Genomic DNA, 19,140 nt, shown 5'->3' with positions numbered 1-19,140 from the left:
CATATGTGCACATGGTCTTAACCAATGACAAATGAAAAATAATGAGACTTACGTTATCTTGCAGTGAAGGAGGAGTACAGTGAGTCAAACTACTGCATGATTATGCAAGGGCTTAAAAAACCCACTATCTACGTACAGAGGTGCTCATTGCAACTCAGCTGATACATGGTGACTTACTGCTTTGTGGTAGTGTCATCGTCTGTCTGGGCCCATGTACTGTCAGGTCTTTACATCATATTTTATTTTGTGGTTCTAAAGGGCTGTGCACAATGGGGTTGTAGTCCATATCATGTTTAGTGTTATGTTCAGAAGTCAAACTTAAATATGGATATAATAATAAGGAAGACTTAAACTCGAAACCCAGATTTGCTTCCTTGTTTTATGGGAGGTTACGCAAATGCCCACAGGTGCTGAAGAAGCGTGAAAAAATGAAACGTATCCTTTAAATATGGAGTTTTTCATGTTCTCAGCTACACAAATATGTTAGAAATAGAGCCAAAAAAATCACTATAGTATGTTACCAACTATTAGGGTGATATTCTTTGCTTTTGCAGCTCCATGCTTGGTGTCTGTGCACAGTACTTCTGTACAAATGTAGGGAAGTCAGGGAAACTTGCTTTTTTTACTAAAAACTGTATATGTATCAAGTAAGGCTGAAGGTCTGCTTTCAAGCCTGCAAAGCATTCATTTCACTTGCCAATACCTGGCCATTTACAAATGGTAACTTGGTAACCATTGCAGCACCACATTCTCTTCTTTTGGAAAAGCTGCTGATATATTTGCCTTTTATGCCATTTCATTTTGCCTGCACCTGTCCTATTCACTCAAAGGTGGCTTTTTTTCCTTGTAATTTTTGATCTAAAATAATATATGTGTGTATATATATATATAGCAGATAGGAAAGCAGGTATGTAAAGTGTAGGTTATGAATAGTATCATTATGAATCACTGTAAAATTAGTCAGCTTTTTTTAATCCTCAAAGCTTTTGATTTCTTGAAGGTACTGTGAAAAGGTGCATATGCTAGTATCATTACATGCTGGTTTTCTGCATCTCATAAATTAATAGAAGAGGAGACTGCTTTAGAGCCAGGACAATGTTACATTTCTTCGTATACATTTCTGTATAGAGTAAGCATATGAATGAAAAAGTGAAGCAAATAAGATACTACTTTCTCCATGGGCGAAAATGGGTGAAATCTATTCTGAGTCATAGTTGAACCAGTTGAAATAAAATAGAGCTACAATTACTCTCCCAAGATAACTGGGAGATTGCTCTGCAACTCGCACAAGAGGCAAAAGGAGGTGAGCATGTGCTGGGTGAGGTGGATCCCTTATTGACACTATAGGCATGCAAAAGTAGGACCGGCCAATAGAGGAATTTTAAAACAACCCACAAGGAAAAAAAGAGGAGTGTTTAGAACATGATTTAAGCAGCTGAGCAAGTTAAAAAAAATGCTTTTCAGAGTCATTCTGTGACTCTCAGCAGGGAATGGTCCTTTTATTGTTTTAAAAAAGATCATAGCTGAAGACGTGATAGTGTAGTGCCAAAGCCTTGAGGGACTTTCTCCAAAGGTGTTCAGCAGCTGCTCAACTATGTAACTGGAGTATGCAAGCACTGTTGGAAAATGAAGTCAGGTATTTTAAAAAAAGAATAAAATAAAGTGGAAGAACTCATGAGTTCTTTGCTTGGGAGACTTCTACAGACAAGGAGCTGCAGGATACACTTACTACAGGGAGTGGTGCCAGGGCAGTGAGAGAAAGAGAGAGCAGACACAAAAGCCACAGGGAAGAGGTGAAGCTGGGTCTGCAAAGATTGACGTGAATGACCAAGAGGTACAAAGTGAAATGTTTCACTGTGTTACTTCTGGTAGTGTAAAACCTTAAAGAAGTTTTTTAACTATTAAGAAGGACGTACCAGTACCAATGACATGAAATTTCACATAGAATTGTCACTTATTATGCACAAGCCCCTAATCTCATACTGTGCAGTTCTTTTCTTTTTTTTCCTCCTTAATTTCATACGTGTCCTTATTCAAGAACAGAATTGATTTTACAGGAGAAAAAAAAAAATCACGATGCCTGTAAGTTAAACTTTTAGTAGACATTAAAAGACTTTGTTAAAATGTAAATGTCCCATTAGAGTGAACATCTTAATAATTAAAAGACGATAAAAATGAAAACGTGCTAATATCACCATTATCCGGCAAATCTGCAGGCTTGGTCCTGAGTATGAATGTGCATATGAAGTCCCCTTAGCCCTATGCGTGCTCAGGCAGAGGAGCTTACAGGCAAATCCCAGCAAAAAAATCAGTGTCTCAGCCCTTAGTGGGAACAAGATGCTGTCCCTGTGTCACAAATGCCTTTCACCCCTCACTGGCTCTGATCAGAAAAGTCCTTATTAGTCAATTGTGTCTTAATGATTTGGAGCTACTACAATGTGATGCAAAAAATCTCTCCATTAGAAAAAACAAAAAGTTTTCTCCTTTGTTATCATTTGTGAAGACACTGAGTGTGAATGAGGTTTGGAGAAAGGAGATGCAGGGCTGGGCTGTGGCTTTTATAGCCAGAAACCCCTCATACCTCTTCCAAGTGACACTGCAAGGCTTTTAAAAGCCTAAAAGGAAAAATGGTGTTTAATCCTCATGGAGGTGAGGGAGGGGACGATGAAAGAAAACTTGAGCTTTCCTCCTCCTTCCCCACTCCTCATCTTGGTCTGAATCTCTTAGAAAAGGAGAGAACTCAGTTTGGTGAAATAACTCATTTGGAATATCAATTATCCATCAAAGAGATGTCCCGGACTTACTAAGCTGTCAGGAGGCTTGTCACTGCCACATGCAAGCCTTCAGAAGTTAGATCTGAGGGGGAAGATGTTGTTAGAAATCTTTCCCTGTATGACACGCTGTCTCTATTTCTTGCTAAAACAACTCTTAATTAGTTCTTCTTTTCCTTCTTCCTCTTTTTTTTTTTTTTTTTTTTTTTTTTTTTAAATATGCAGCACCAGGGAAAAATTGGAGTTAAATTTAATGTTGGAACTGACGACATCTCTATTGAAGAGATCAACGCAATCATTAATGATGGAAAATACCATGTAGTACGTTTCACAAGAAGTGGTGGCAATGCCACGTTACAGGTGGACAACTGGCCAGTTATCGAACGTTACCCAGCAGGTAAGGGCTTACACAAACGCTTGTGAGTAAGAGGGTGGGGGATGCGTGGAGTTTGGCTCATTTTGCTTCTCTTCTAATACAACGTCAGCTCCTTCGCAGTGTTTTAGTAGCTAATTAAGTAGTTAAAGAGTCCTGAGCAATGTGCAGTTTATGATGATGGCATTTCCTAAGTGAGTTAAAAGCAGAAATTCAAGTTATTAATGGATGCGGAAAAATACAGTTACAAAGGCATGAAATAGTGGTTTTGTTTCTTGTTTTCATTTGTTTTTATTGAATCATTGTTTTAGGGGGAAAAAAGGCTTTGACAAAAGCTACACAATAAAGTGACTTCCAAATCGATCTCCAAGCGATGGGGTAACATTTACTGAGGAAAAGGTTGTCTGTGTTCTTTTAATTACAGGTTGCTATTAAAGCAGTCTGAAGCTTATGAATCTAGCAGAAGTGTTCCAACAGGCATAAATCAAAAGGTGTATCAGTTATTCGTTGTACAACCAACCAATCTAATTAAGATGCCTTAACTTAAAATGCAAAGTACAGGATATTATTTATGCAAGTGATGCTGGTTACTTGAACGGGACCGCTCGCGTGAATATAGAGTTGCCTTGATCGGACCCATATTTAATTTTATGCAAATGCCACGCACTGAAGATTACTGTGTTACTAATTTTATTCATTTTTAAAGGCAACAGGTTTTTTCAGATACGCAATCCCTTTCTTATTGAATAGGACTACTGAGCCGTTAATGGTAACTTACAAATCTGCATGTTATCTGTTAACAGTTGGTGTGTGTGTTTATATTATTAAACAAAAGGCAGCAAATCTAGAGATGTAAGTGGAAGGTATCCTGGTTTGCATATTTGCTATTACATAAATGATAGTTCTGATTTATCTGTTTAAAAGTAGAAAATTCTTCATTTTCGGGGTGGAGTGGGACAGAAGGGTATGTTTCTCTAGGGAATGCATAAGTCATTCCCTGTACTAATTATTAGTATTTAGAGTTTGGGTTTTTTTAGTTGGTGTTTGAGTTGTAGTCCAGCTGTTCACCTGACTTTTTAAAAAATAAAAATAATTTTAAAAAATCCCACAGGTGAAATATCACCCTTCGTGTCACTTCTTGGAAATAATTTAGAATTTAAAATAAAAATGAAAGTATGCATCGCAAATGAAATTATGTATAGCAGAGGTTATTAAAAAACCCTGTGTGCTAATGTGTTATGAATGAGTGAGAGTTCTGGCGGTTAGAAACAATTAACAGCTTTAAGTTAGCCACATCTCTCAGAGGTGACTAACTCTTGAGGGGAAGGGGAATACTGAATGAAATATGTCCTGTGATCTTTCAGATATTCCCGTTTCCCCCTTACCGTCTTGTTTTCTAACTTTTGCAGTGCTTGGTAAATGGTAGCTGAAATAGGATGGTGGAAGCTGAGGGGGAGTGTGTCTTAGTTTGTGTTCAAGACCTATGTAGCAGAAAGGAAACAAAAAAAGGTTTGGGGTTTTTGTTTTGTTTCTTTTGGTTTTTATGTAAATGACGAGCATGAAAATATTTTTGTTTTTTCTTCTCTATTCTATCTTCATGAAAATACAAAGTGGCTACAACAAGGACGAACTGCAGTTGAGTTCTGAAGATAGTGGCACACAGAATTTGTTTATACTGAACATAAATCAATTTAGAAAATAGAGTGATTTCCTTGTGATGGGATTAGTGGAGTGGAAGGAGGTTGGATGTTTTCTTTGAAAAAGGAAAACAAAAAATTAGAGCTTCTTGAGCTTCTTTTAGCAATCCATGCGCAAGCTGCATTCAGAGCCATTTTCAGTTGCTTCATCAGCCAAGGTACAGAATCCCTTGGCTTGCTTTATTGCTGGATCTTCCAAGACTGCTGTTGGCCTTTAATTTTCTCTGCCTTTCCCATAGTTATATTTTATGGCTCCTGGATGCCATAGCATCGCTTTTGAAATCCATCCTCCCCCTTTTCGCCTTCAATCTCTTCTCCCTTCCCAGCATGAGAGCACCTAGCCATACCTTTCTCTTATGTTTCCATGCTGCTCCATCAGGTTTGGCACTCTTCATTTAAACCCTATTTTAACACTAGTTTCTTCGCAGACTGGTATTGATGTACCTTTTAGAAGAGAGACAGGCTTGTCCTGAAGACTATGCTGCCTTTGAGCAAGGTTGCTGCTGCTCTGAAGATATTAATGGCACCATGTTCAAAGCTACCACTGTCATTCCAGTTCTAAAAGTAGTGTTTCTAAAAGTGACTTCTTAAAGGTATCAGACAACACAGTTTGGCAAATATTGCTGCATCCAATTTAGATGTGCTTCTGCTGTTGCTGTTTTAGGGACTGACAGTAGTACCTGGCCGTACTGGTTAACCAGCTAACTTGCTCTTTGCTAATGTTTTGGATGGAGGACAGTTGTGCAATATGGACCAAATTTGATCCTGTCCGCATGAGCGAGGGCTCATTAGCTTTCATTTCAGTGCTAGAAAGAATATTCTTTTTTGCTTTGTGCCTGTTTCCTGAATTGTTTCTTTCTGCATAATTTCTCAATGTGCCTGCACCACTGTACATAAGCACAGACTTATCTCTCCTACTTCTTGGTTTTTTAAAATTAAGAATAGAAACAAGATTAGCAGCTTAATTAGTAAGTTTGCTATTCTTAATTATGTTGGATTTCCTTTTTTAAAAAATAAAATAATATTAAAAAAATCAGTTGGTTGCCTAAAGCATACCAACTGATCAATTCTCCTTCCTTTAAAAGGAAAGATTACACTTCTGGTTGGAGTGTCTGACTACAAAACATGGCTTGTTTGTGAAGATTTTCTGAGAGGAGTTTCTGGTCAGAGGCTCAGTATTTTCCAGTTTCATTGCCTGTGGAGCCTTCATACAGCCCCATCTAACTGCTGTAGATAGTGGCACCCAAGACCCAATAACAGTCAGTGTCGCATCATTTGCTAGGAGGATGCCGTGGGCACCCCTGTTGATACTCAAAGTGAGCATCTTTTGAAAAAGAGATGTGTCCCTGATTGCCACGAGTCTGTGTGGGATTTGTAGGGAGTCTGAACTCAGTCCTGGGTCTCAGGAGCTGCCCAGATTTTAGTGCTCTTGCAAAGGGTTTTCTAGCTGGTGTAGCACACATGATTCTCTAATATTGCTTTAAGAGCAGTCAGAGGGGTAGACACCTTGCAAAAAGTATCATATGGCAATGCTCCATAAGGCTTCCATGGTTGCTTTGCGTGTTTTATCCTAGAGCTGCATAAAATGCAGAAATGACCCTGAAGATGAGGAGGATCTAGGATGTTTCTCTTGTACGTCATTCTCCGTCCCACTAGACTCAAGTGTTATGTTTTCTCTGGGCCAATGCACCTTCAGTTTGTGTCTGAGTAGATGTGAAATGAGAGAGCTGTAAAAGAAAAAGAGGTGGGGGAAGTGGTAGAGAATGATTATCCTTGTAAAGGTGGCTGGTTGTTTTTTGCAGAATAGTGGGGAAAAATGTGTTTTAATCCTAGACAAATGTAAGATTTCGGTGTCCTGAAATGGCTGGATGATTTTCAGAAACAGAGGTTTACTTTTAGGTACATATGTTCTTCCAGACTCATGTCAAAGTCTTTTTTTTACTCCAAAGTTTCTCTCTTGCCAATTCTCTGAGTGCAATGCTAGAGCTGTGAGGAGGCGCACTTCAATTTCTGCCCTTTATTAAATGTTTGTCCTGTTTTCCCACTTCCTCATTGTGTCAGTGGCTGGTGGCTAGCCCTACGATTGAGAATAGCGTATTGTAGTTTTTTGATAGCTAAGATACCCAGATCTGTACTGGATTTGTATATTCCATCTTTCTTAACTAAATTCAATGTTATGTCTCTTTACCGAATGATTATCATCCCTCTGCACCTTCCCGAAGAACTTCAATATTTCGCCTTGGCCTCTTTTTCAGATAGTGATTTCCCATTAACTTATCTGGATGCAGCCTAATTTCCGATCATATTAAACAGGAATAAGAAAACTGCTGACTGTGCAGTCGGAGTTCCTAATCAATAGACTAACCCCATTTTCCACGCAGATCCTTTCTACTCTTTATGGCTTATCTTGTCTGCTTCACAACTTGGTTTTAATTGCCCTTCCTGACTGTCTGGCCGCTGCGATGTTGCAGCGATGAGACTGCACCATAGTAGCAACTCCAGCTACTACTGTGAACAGGCTGCTCTTGTAACTTCAGTTAGGTAATAATTCTACACTGAAATGTAGATTTGCTAAGAATGCATTTATGGCAGGAACCCAAAGGACTTGTTAATTTGGGTCAAACGGAACTAACAATTACGGCCAAAGGAAAAACAAAATAATAGGAAATTGGTTTTAGTAATGTCAAAATATTAATTTCAGTACTTTCTAAATAAAATGTTCTGACTTTTCATGTCAAGATTGCCCAGCATTTATAGGGGATTTAGGTAATCTGAGAACAAAGCATTTCATTTAATTTGAAACAACTTTCCTTACCTGAAAGAAAATCTGTTTCAAATCAAATGGGGAGGAAAAAAAAAAAATCTTTCTCACAGCAGTGCTCATAACCATATGTATTTAACAAGAAAAACAATTTTCTCAATTTTCTAATTTCCTTCCTTAGTAGTGAAGGGTGTGCATTTTACCAGTTTGGGAGAGTATATTGGAACAAGCTAGGTGGCTTTCTAAAGCAACAATAATCACCATTTATTGTGAAGGTTTTTCAGAATCACTTTTCTGTGAATAACTTTCCGCAGTCAAAGGGAGTTTGCCCAATGCTGATTCTTTTAAAAAACCACAGTGCAACCAATCATTTTACCAGCGGGAACCTACTCTTCAGGGTTTCCGTCATAAATCAGACTGATGCAGAATTTTCTGGATATAAGATGATCTGTTAGATATTGGCCAACTGGTCTATGGTTTCAAAGCTGTTCAGACTGCTGGGGATGCTCAGCAGTTCCCGGGACCCTGCAGCAGTCTGGAAGATACAGTCTGAGGTAGGCAAATATCTAAAACGAAGCCTTGTCGATCATCCCTGGATCTCTGGTCAGCCTTAGAAAATCATAACTTAGCTGCAGCTGTCCTCATGTACCCCATAGGTCAGCAGACGTTGTTAGGGATGTGCCTGACAGACCTGGATCTGACAGCACGAGCATCTCGCACACGTTGTTCACACAAAAGAGATTGTCCAAAACACTGCCAGACTACTGCAACAGATGTATCTCTGTGACTGGGGAGTATAAATTATGATCGAGCGTACACACCAAAGAAGAACCTGTGTGAGACTCCATGTATGTTGGCAGAAGATAAAACCGCAGGCTGACATTATGGTTAGTGCCAAGTACCTCTGCAATATGGCAATTGGCAGCTGAACCTCTTAGGACTTTGGTATAACACAGAATAATTTTGTTCTGGGTTTTGGTTTTGTTTTTTTTTTTTTCTTTATCACATAAGGTTAAACATCTGAGAGCACATATGTTGTCTTAGGGACTTTCTCTGGATCTGTGGGCTAAAGGTTGTTATTGCAGAACATCCAAGGGCTAGGGGAGGGGGGCATCTTATTTAAATGCTTCTCTTGGTCCCTGTATTCTGGGACATAGACAAAGCGTCTTCCATCTTTTCATGGGATACACCTGACTTTAAGATAAATGCTAAAAGTCAGCTATTACCATGTATCCTATTTAGGATAAGTGCTATCCATTTGTCTTGGGTTTGTGTGTTCAGATTGACCATAAAATTAACAGGAGACATTTGTGTCAGTATACTTACTTCTCCGGAATGGATTAGTATTTCCCAAGCAATCCATGTAGATGTCTAACATGCATACCATTGGCTTAGAAATACCTTCCAAATTCAAGCCCCTACAGCCACTTTGAAGAGAATCAAAGATCTGTTTTTCAAGCAGAAGTGGGGTGGCCAGGAGAGATCTTGAACTCTTTCACAAACATATCTTTGAATATTCTAATAAAATGGACAGACAGCGTGTTATCACCACATCCATGCAAAATTATAACGATCAAGGTGAGGTAGGAACCTAACAAGTAAATGGCCACTCAGTATTTGCCTTGCCTTGCATTTGCCATAGGGTAATTTTTCAAACCTCCCTGGCCAGTGCTGTTAGGACATGGGACTTTCAGGGTATTTTCCACGCTGAAATAATATAAGCCTTCTGACTCTTAATTATTTATTTGTCCAGCAACACATCATCTTTACCTTTTTTCTCACTTGCTTCCATCTTTGGATAGAAGAATACATGTTGGTTCTCTGTCATGTGCTTTCCTTTGCTATGGTCAGGGTTTTGACACTCCTACAGTCAGATCTGTCACCTTGATAAGTCAATCCCGATGGTGGACATAGAGGATGGGAAGAACGCCCTCTTCTGATGAGCTGCGAAGCACGCAAATGGAGCAGTCTCTCATTTACTTGGAGCAGTCTCTCATTACTTGGTGGGGGCAACGCTCCCAAAGACAAAATAAAGACTATCTTTCTGCCCAGGAGGGAAATGCATTGGAAAAGACTTAAGTTTTGTTCACAGCAGTTAGGCTTCCGTGAAACAGATAGTGCCCAATGTCTCCTGTTTTGTATGTCATTTTCCCGCTGTGAGAAACTGGGAGTGCCAGTGAAACAAGGACATCTCATAATACTTTACTTCCCTTGGAGATTAACAGTGTTTGGACAGAACAGGAACTCTCCATCTGGGAATATGTGGAAGATGAATTACACAGTGCAAGTGAACGCTTCATGTATAAATTTATGCCATATCTATAAAATCACGCTATAGTGCATGGAATTAGTAAGAGGAGAAAGGGAAAAATACCAGCTAAGTCAGTAGTTCCTTGGTTACCAAGTCATGTCTCATCCTCCCAGATTTGGAAAGCAAAACTCATCAATGTTCTTTATGGCATTTCATGTGTCCATGGAGTCACATCTTCCTAGGGTTCTGTTTATGCTGAGGTCTCCATCTGGGAATGTCTGCTGGTAACTATTGTCGTTAAACCTACTCTGGTTTGATAGGAGATAATGGGGCATAAATATGAATGAGTTAACATATTTTTTTTTTCTTTATTTGCACAAAGTCAAAGTTCCATATGTGAAAAAATTCAGGAAGAAATTACATAACCCTGGTGGTAAAGGCAAAGTTCTTTCATGGATCAGACCCTGGCTTAGGCAGAACGGAGGCACAGATTCCCACCTAATGAAAATCAACACAGTAAATTGATCGATTTTTCAATTGAAGTATGATCATTTAAACCTTAAGTTATGTATTTATTAACATTGATTTTTTAAAATAATAATAAAAAAGGGTAGAAACCATACATACTGGCTGTACTAGAGAAGATTTAAAGATCATTGGCAAAGATTAGTGAATGAAGAATAAAAAAACCAATGTATGCTTCCTTTGACAGGCAATGAAAAAACAAAATGAAAAATGAAAGGTATTTAAAGAACAAGAAAAAACATTTTAAAACAGAAGCATTTAAAAAACCCAAATTTTTACATTTCTAAGATTTAAAAATGAAAAATTTAGTTTTATGCAATTTATTTGCATTTTTTCTGGAGTGAGAGATGTTGTAAAATCTCTATTAGCTTAAACAACTTTTTAATCTTATATAATGATCAAAGTATTTTTTCATTCTTGTCTCAAAGTTAAAAAATCAACTTGCTCTGTTGAATAGGCATCGTAACAGTAAAAGAAAAGTTGATGTATGAAAGATAATGCACACAGGTTAGATAATTTGAATTTTTATAAAAAATTTTTTTTTTTTCCTCATTCCTATTTCTTTTTCCCCCATGTGTATTTAAAAGTTATGTTAGTGATAGAAGAGCTTAAGAAATAATAAAGAAAAATGTACAGGGTCAAGTCTGCTTCTTTGCATAAATTGCTTCTCTGAGAGGGTAACTTAGGAGAAAACTCCTGCGCTTAGAAATTTTCTTTCAGCCTACAATCCAAACACTTTCCAGTTCATCCCACTTTGTTCTTGTGTGTCTTTTCACGAAATAGTTTTCTCATTTCTCTGCTCATCATAATAGCCTTTCTTGTGATGCTTTTTCATTTTAAATTCATTTTTTCAAAAGCTCATGTGCCTGGAAATGGACAATGCTGAGAACACTAGGACCTCGTGTACAGATGTGTGAAGACATTAATGCTGAAAGTCATCTCCACTGATGCATCCTAAGATCTTATGTTCCCTTTTCATGCATCAAAACTGGATGGCTCAGTATCATTCTGCAGCTGACTAGTATACCCATTGAACATCTTTCCTCATGAATTCTCTCTCATAATATCCCAATTTATTGCAAAAAATAGTGACTAGTCCTACATCTTAAGTGTGTGACCTGCACTTTGTAGTATAAGCTTTAGTGTCACTTCTGTTAACTCAGAAGGGCTCAGTTCCTCTTGGCAGATATCTGCAGCCTCTTCAGAGTTACCAATATGTCTAGTTTTATGGCACCTGCAGATTTCATTGTGTGGTTGACATTTTATACAGAGATCAGTGAAGGAAATGCCAAAGAAGATTGATAGTTTCTTAGGAGTTCCACCTTGGTAGTTTTCCTGTGGGAAAACCATTGATTTTCCTTACATAGCTGCAGCGGCCTCAGTGGTAGCTCCTATGGAATAGTCTGACACAGTTTTGGAATTCACCATGATATTCAGCTTGTTACCTTGACATAGAACTCAGCATTTAGTTTATTATACTTCCTTGACGTACATCTTCCAGCCATTCAACTAGATGGCATCACGTCTCCAAAATACTTGGAGAGCTTTGATAGGTCTGACCTGCTATCTCTTGAGGATTTTTAGTTTTCAAATATAGGATATAGTGGGGAACAACGAGGGCTAGAATATGATATATTTGGCGCATTGGCAGGTCTGAATGCAAGCGGTAATGACTGTTTATCATCTGTGTGAATGATTCACCAAGAAGCTGAAGAAGACACCTTAATGAAGTGGAAGTATTAGGGAGAAGATGACTCCAATGCACTAGCTAGTTCCTGGAAGGGGCTTGCTTCCTGGGAAGACAGGCACCTTGAGTGTGAGCTAAAACAAGCAGCCCTTGTATTCAGAAGCCTGTCAATAGATACAGAAGCAGGATATCAGGCTGTGAGAGAGGAGAGGAAGAATTCCTTGTTCAAAGCTATCCCTTGTTGTCTTTTTTATTCAGCTCTTCACCGTACAATTTTTATACTCCTCTGTTTTCCACAGTTAATCAATTATTTTCTACACGGCATCCTATCAAATGCTTTACTGAAATCCAGATAAATTAGATGTACTTCATTTCCTTCATCTAGAAAATCAGTTAACTTATCAAATACAGCTGTTAGATTAGTCTAACATGATTTGGTAAAGTTTTGCATTTTATCTCATTTTCCAATCACTTCCATGTCTTTAATTCTTTCCTTTTGAATTTGTTCTAAAGCACCATGTACAGCTAAGGTCAGACTAAATAGTTTGACTGGACGGCTTTTTTCCCCTTCTTGTATAAAGCTATTAAATTTTCTGTTCTCTAATACAAGAAGTAACATGGCCTATTGGATAACTGTATTTAAAAACTCCTGGCTTGTTATTTTTAAGTTCTGGGATAGGAATCATCTTCCTCACCTTCTGACCCACAAGTTCATTAAGAATATATCTGTTGCTTTCTTCTGAGCTGTGGAGTTCTACATTTTCATAGACACATTCCTGTTAGTCAATCCAATCTGCTCCCTTGGATCATCATCAACCTTACTAAAAAGTGACTCCCCTTCTTTCCGTGATCTCTCTTTGTTTATAGCACCTGAGAACCTCTGGCTTTTAAATTTATTTTACTTTCTTTGAAAGGCCCTTTTAGCTTGAGTTTTGGCAACTTTACTTGTATATTTATTTCTGTTTCTAATTCTGAAAGTCACTGCTTTCTTTGCTGAGCAAGTCTGGGGTTTTTACCTCCTATAATATAGTCTATGATGGTGCAGTTACTCAGCCTAGTAGGTCTCCCTTGTATATTTTTAACCTTGCAAGGTGCAAGTCCAAATATATATATAATATATATATATATATGTGTGTGTGTGTGTGTATGTGTCCAAGTATCTTTGCGGAGTCCAGCCCCTCAGACTGATTACACAATCTGGTTTCCTTCACATCGTCAAATTTTGTTCTTTGAAATCAAGAATTTGATTTACAGAATTATTTTTAGTTGTCCTTGTATTAATTTGAGTCAACTCATGATCACTCAATCAAAAAATGTTTCCTACAATTAAATTTTCTATGTGTTTTCATTATTTATTCAAAGCGAAGCTAAAATAGCATTGTTTTTTGTTTGTTTCAACTGGACAAAATCTTCAGTGAGTATTACAGGAAATTGATATCTACCTGTATTCATACAATTATGTTCAGTTATAATATGAATAAAAGAAGGCATTATAGCAGTATGTAAAATAATAGCATAGGGAATTTGAAAATAAGACAAGGAAATTGGTGAAACTCACTTCAGCAAGTTCTCTAGAGTATAGTAAGATGCAAGAAACTAATTTAACAGGAATCAAAATAGATTAAAAATTAATCTTAGTTACTGAGCCACAAACCAGCAGTTAAGTGATGGATGTAACTAGGCCAGCATGCTACCTTACCTTTGCCAATATGTAACTGCACAACTGATTTCTTGCATCTTTTTCTGATTCATACAGCTCTGACTACTCTTTGGCTATGATTAAATGTATTTTTCAGCATGTATCTAGGTCTCACTGTCAGTATAATTTTATTGTTCATGTGCAAGATTGATGCTAACAAAAATGGTGATTTATTTTCCCATTCTGTTTGGGTGAAACTCTGTTACAGCTTATCCAAAGTCAATAATTTTTTTTTTCTTTTTAAAAAGCACTCCTGCCCTTTGAGAGATTATGAAATTGTTCTATCTTGCTGTCTTTTTTAAATAAAGAGCGTAGGTGATACCCAAACAAAACACTACAATAAGTCTCTTTTCAAAAAGTGGTTTCAGTAAAGTTTCCCAAATCAGCTTTTTAATTTGACAGCATATCAAGTTTTTCTGTCAGATAATGGTATATAATAATGCTTCTCTAAGTCTGCAGACAAATTTTCTTTTTTCCTTGGATATCCTGGTGAAATACAAAGGCTCATCCCTTCTTAGACTTGATAGATCCTGTAATTAAATTCAGATCTTGATAAAATGTGTGGCACAGTTGTCATTACTTGATCACAGAAGGTATAACACCTTTCAGTTAAATACAGCAAGATGGCACAATGCATCTAGTTTAGAAGGAGAAAGAAAATGTCAAATGAGCAGTGATTCAGAAAAAGGTGTTCTAAAATGCTGAAAGAAACAGATATTTGCTCTTTTTGTGTCTTGTGGCAAAGGATGGTGCCCATAGCTGCTTACCATAATTACGCACAGGGTGATATGGAAATGGAATTTCTGAAGAAGACCACAAGCTGTGGGGATTCAAGTTAGAGGAATAAAGTGGAAGCAAAAACAGATCTCAGAATGAGACATGGCAAATCTGTCACAGCTGGTCCCATTCACCTTTTCAGGAAGGCCATTATCTATTAACAATCCAGCAAGTGTCAGATCACAAAAGATGAAACATTGCCAATACGTAGGGATTCTTTTGCACACTTTTATTTGGTTTGACATATGTTTTCCTGCAGTATTACAACTTATCCAATGTAGTAGGATAAGTTCAAAGTGGACGATTAATCTGTTGTTGGTTAAAAAGAAAATGAATTTTAGCTACTTAGTGGCTTCTTTAACAATATAATGCTGATATCTGTCATAGAATCAATGTCTTAAAAGATATTTGTCATTCTTCTTTTCTTTCCCGGTGGCAGGACCATGTTGTCAATGCAAAGTTTTGAACACCAGATTCCTCTATTTCTTTCCTTTCTGCCTGCCCTCTCGTAGGTTCATAGCTCTCTCATTCAAGATTACACAGGACTTTATGTAATGTGTCACTCACTAAGCCAAACCGATACCCACTTTTGTGTAACCCTTAAGTGAATAAGCGTTGGTATGCTTGTGACTGTGCCCCTCACCTTAGATGCCTTGCTCGATGGGCGTACACATGCGTTTGCTCTAAGACTGGTATTAATGCTCCCGGTGGCTGACGGAGCACGCAAGAGAGGAGTCTGGTAGTGTCCTTCTGCCATGCAGTTTGTTTCCATTAGCTTCTGGGGCAACCCTGAAGTCAGTCTGAAATGGGAGCCTTTCTCAGGACAGAACAAATCAATGCGGTGTTGAGCCTTCCAACCAGACAATCTATCATGTGGAAAACAAAATTAATTTCTCTGCAGTGCTATTGTGTTTTAGGTGCTCTCGGAAGATGAGGTATTTTTTTAGTTGGGGCACATTTGTGTATGTGTCCCCAGATATATTTTACTGGTGTTGTGAGGTGTGACAGCAGAATAGTACTTTATGTCTTCAGGATAAGAACTTCCATTAAACTAACTAATTCAGAAGCAGTCACTATAATTCATACTGCAGCAGGGAAAATGGCAACTTGCTCTGTCCTAGATAGATTTTTCAAGAGACTGAACCTTCGGTATCCAGGAGGACACAAATCATTGCTGTCTTGAACGTATGAGTATGTACATGCTTTAGACTCTCTTTCTCCCCTTTGTGCCATGTGAACACAGGAGAGAAGACGTACACCCATCTCTTCGTCCTGCAGCGTGGTTAGCTTTCTGCAGTCGTAAGTTGGTTAAAAAAAGAAAACATCTTGAAACTGCAGTGTCCACACTTTCAAAATAACTTTTTCTTTAATACTTTGGATTTGTGATTAATGGCAACTTGGTTGTAACCAATTCTACAGGACTGTTGCATTATATCGTGCATTTAAAAGTAAGTTCAGAGCATTCCAGGAGTGTTCAAAGAGTTAACTTGACCCTAGGAAGGTGTAGCTAAACCAGAGGGTCTTTTTTGCAGTCTATCCTACCCATCAGAAAACGACTGAAAAGCTTGTATGATTTATATAACCTAGAACTCTTACAAACTTCACAAGAGTCAGATTCTGTAGTGTATACAATTTTAAATAAATTTGAAGCAGAAATTGAACATCCATCGCTGTATCAGAAGCACAAAACATTGTGAACGACACCCTGATTTCAACCCCTTACAAGCAGAAGTTAACTGAACTAAAGGCAGTGAAATTATGCTTTTACAAATTGCTTTAATTCAGATGTGAATGGTTTATTTTCCTCAGTGGACTATTTTTAAGGAGTTAAATGGCCTTTCTGGTGCAGCATCAAGTTTAGTGGACATTAAAAAACTGTATGAAACACAATGTTGTCAGGGTTAAGTATATATAAAGACAATTCTGATTTTCCTGTTTTACAGAACTGACGGGCATTAATAGACTACTGGTTTAAAATTTTAAAATTACAGTTGCACAATAGGGAGAGAAGAATAAATATGCCCTTTTCAGAAGAACAAACGGTACTAAAAGTCTAACTGTAGCTGGGTATAGGGCTACATCTTGAAAATACACTCTTATTTTCAGAGCAGAACAATTGCCTCACAGCAACTTTCAACCAAAGGGTTCTTGAGCATCTCACTTTTAGGGTCCTAGTCCTGTAGTTCTCTCTCATGCAAATTCATGTGTGTTTCTGTCTGAACTAAAATACAAACTCAGACTTAAGACAGTGCTATGGTTGCACGTCAATTCCAAAAAGCTGTGGTAGGATAAGGTACACGTGAAGGATTTGGACAGAGAAATTTCAGGCTCAGTTTCAGGGTTCTTCCTCCCCTTTTTAACTTCTCTGGTGCTCACAGGTATCCTGTGTGTATAAATCATCCTCTATGAGCCAAATTACCATCCATAGAGGTGCAGCACTGCGGTGTTCAGTGTTGCAGTGACTTTGGGGAGCCTGCATATCACAGCCACACATCTCATTGTCAGTCCCAAAGCTGATAGATACTCTTCATAAAAGTGATGAACAGTGAATATAGTTAATTTTTCAGTAGTCAGCTTGAGCTAATAACCTCAATATTGCATCCAACAAATAGTTTTCAGTGAGGAGCATTCACTGACTGGAAACATGTCCAGGGGGGTTCTGTACTGGGCTCGAAAATATCTTAACGCTTTTATAAGTGGCCTGGAAGTCTGCATGAAGTCATTGCTGATGATGTGTGACTGTTATAAAGACAAAAAAAGTGGTAAATAATAGCGAGGGCATGGCAAATGTGGCGTGCGAATGTGATCGCTTGGGAAGCCAGGAGGATTTAAAGCAAGTTGCAGAAAGCACTGCAGCAGTGCTAAATGCCAACGTATGGGTCTAAGAGGAAGGAGTGAAGGTTATAGCAATGTAGACAACGTCCTGGAAATGTATAATTCTGAGAAGTCACTTGTGGGGGTCCCATCTTCCAGGTTACTCCATATGGAACATCATGTGATGCTGTGACAAGGGAGTTTATGAAAATCACTTTGGGGGTACAAAAGGCTATAATGTAAGAATTGGGGAGGATTTTGCCACCCTTTACAGCACTTTGAAACCAGCTCTGGAATACGTATCAAAGTCTGTACCTGGGGTCTGTGGTTCTATGGAAAAAAAAAATTGGTGCATGTGTAACAAGAGCCTGAAAGAGGTACTCTTCTCAACTGATTTATAGTATCAAAAAGAAAACTATGCAGTGACTTGATTACAGTATAAGTGCTTTCAGGGGGAGAAAACACTAGATGCTTACAGTACTCTTTAGCTGTTCCTAGAAAGCTGTAACCAGAACTAAGAAATTCATGCAACAAATAGAGCATGTGATTTCAACAGTGAGCCTTGGAATTCACTGCTGAGAGATTTTCCTCTACTGTGTATCATCACGTTAGGAGAAGATGTTTTCCTGGAAGACCCGTTTGAGCCCATTACGGGTTATGAATTAACCAACGAATAGTTTTATGGCTGAATACAGGATCAAGTGGGTCAATATTCATATCCTGTGCTATGCAGATCAGATTATGCCTATGTCTATATTAGGAATGTATTATCAATATAAGAATAATGCTATGGTAGCATTTGTGTTCGTAATGCAGGTATAACTATACCTTCCCAGGAATTAACCAAGTCAGACCAGAAAAAAGAATGTTTCCAGGTATAATTTCTATATCCAGAAACATATAGCTAAACAACAGCTATACAATGCCTTAAACATGTCAGTCCTATTGCATTAAGCTCAGAATGTACTTGCAAAAGAGCAGAAAGAGAGTATTGAAAATATTACCCCAATCCTAATGTATCATTTATCTTTCTCAGCTTTTTATATTTATACATCCATAAATCCTGATAGCTAGGAAAATGATTATTAGTTAGCTGCTTGCTTAGCCATTCTATCTGATATCTCACAGTTTATTACATGTATTTTTTCCAGTAGCTGACTTTAGTTAAAGAGCATTCTATGGAGAAAGCCTGCATAAAGCTTTTCCAGCTGAGCTGGAGAGATGAGCCATGTTGCAAGAGTCTGTCAAAAATAATCTGCTGTCTGTACACTTTCCTTATCTGCCATCGCCCTGTGGTTGTGAGCACCATGGTGTTTTCTGTGCAGAAAACAAACGGGATGTTACTCCAATCTTTGTCAGAACCATGTTTTAGCCTTGTGCTTTATTGATGGTAACAATCCATCCTGGCAGTTAGACATATTTTAATCTTAATTGGATTTACTTCAGCCTTCGCCATGAAAGTTTGTTTACAAGTTCTAATGTTCTACTTTGGAAGCAGTGGCAAATCCATGCACATATTAATAAAAGCAAGGACGGTAGGCAGTTTGCTTTTCCCATCTAATCTATTGATTCCATGGCAGTACTTTCATGGGTGATGGTGGACAGTAGATTGATGGAATGATGTAGTCCTTCTTTCGAGAGTCTTGAATTTTGTCTTGAAAATATGCTTATTAAACGGGAATGTATTGATATTTTATTAGTAAGCCATCTGCACGTTTTAGCTGTTAGTGTATTATCTGCTTAGAATTAGATGTTTATTTAATACTTCATCATTCTCAGGACTGT

The 19,140-nt window shown here is 38.0% G+C and overlaps 1 protein-coding gene across 10 annotated transcripts in view; it reads left to right on the top strand.

Annotated features, from left to right (window-relative positions):
• NRXN1 (neurexin 1) overlaps nucleotides 1-19,140 on the top strand; it is a 728,802-nt gene that overhangs the window by 601,675 nt on the left and 107,987 nt on the right. For all 10 annotated transcript variants that reach the window (XM_075147347.1, XM_075147346.1, XM_075147345.1 and 7 more), the window contains one exon: nucleotides 2,997-3,168. In XM_075147347.1, the coding sequence (XP_075003448.1) occupies nucleotides 2,997-3,168 (172 nt within the window). The remainder of the gene's footprint in view (nucleotides 1-2,996; nucleotides 3,169-19,140) is intronic.

The sequence above is a fragment of the Calonectris borealis genome, chromosome 3 (assembly GCF_964195595.1).
Source record: "Calonectris borealis chromosome 3, bCalBor7.hap1.2, whole genome shotgun sequence".
NCBI classification, from domain to species: domain Eukaryota; kingdom Metazoa; phylum Chordata; class Aves; order Procellariiformes; family Procellariidae; genus Calonectris; species Calonectris borealis.
This window is presented reverse-complemented; position numbering and strand designations above follow the sequence as displayed.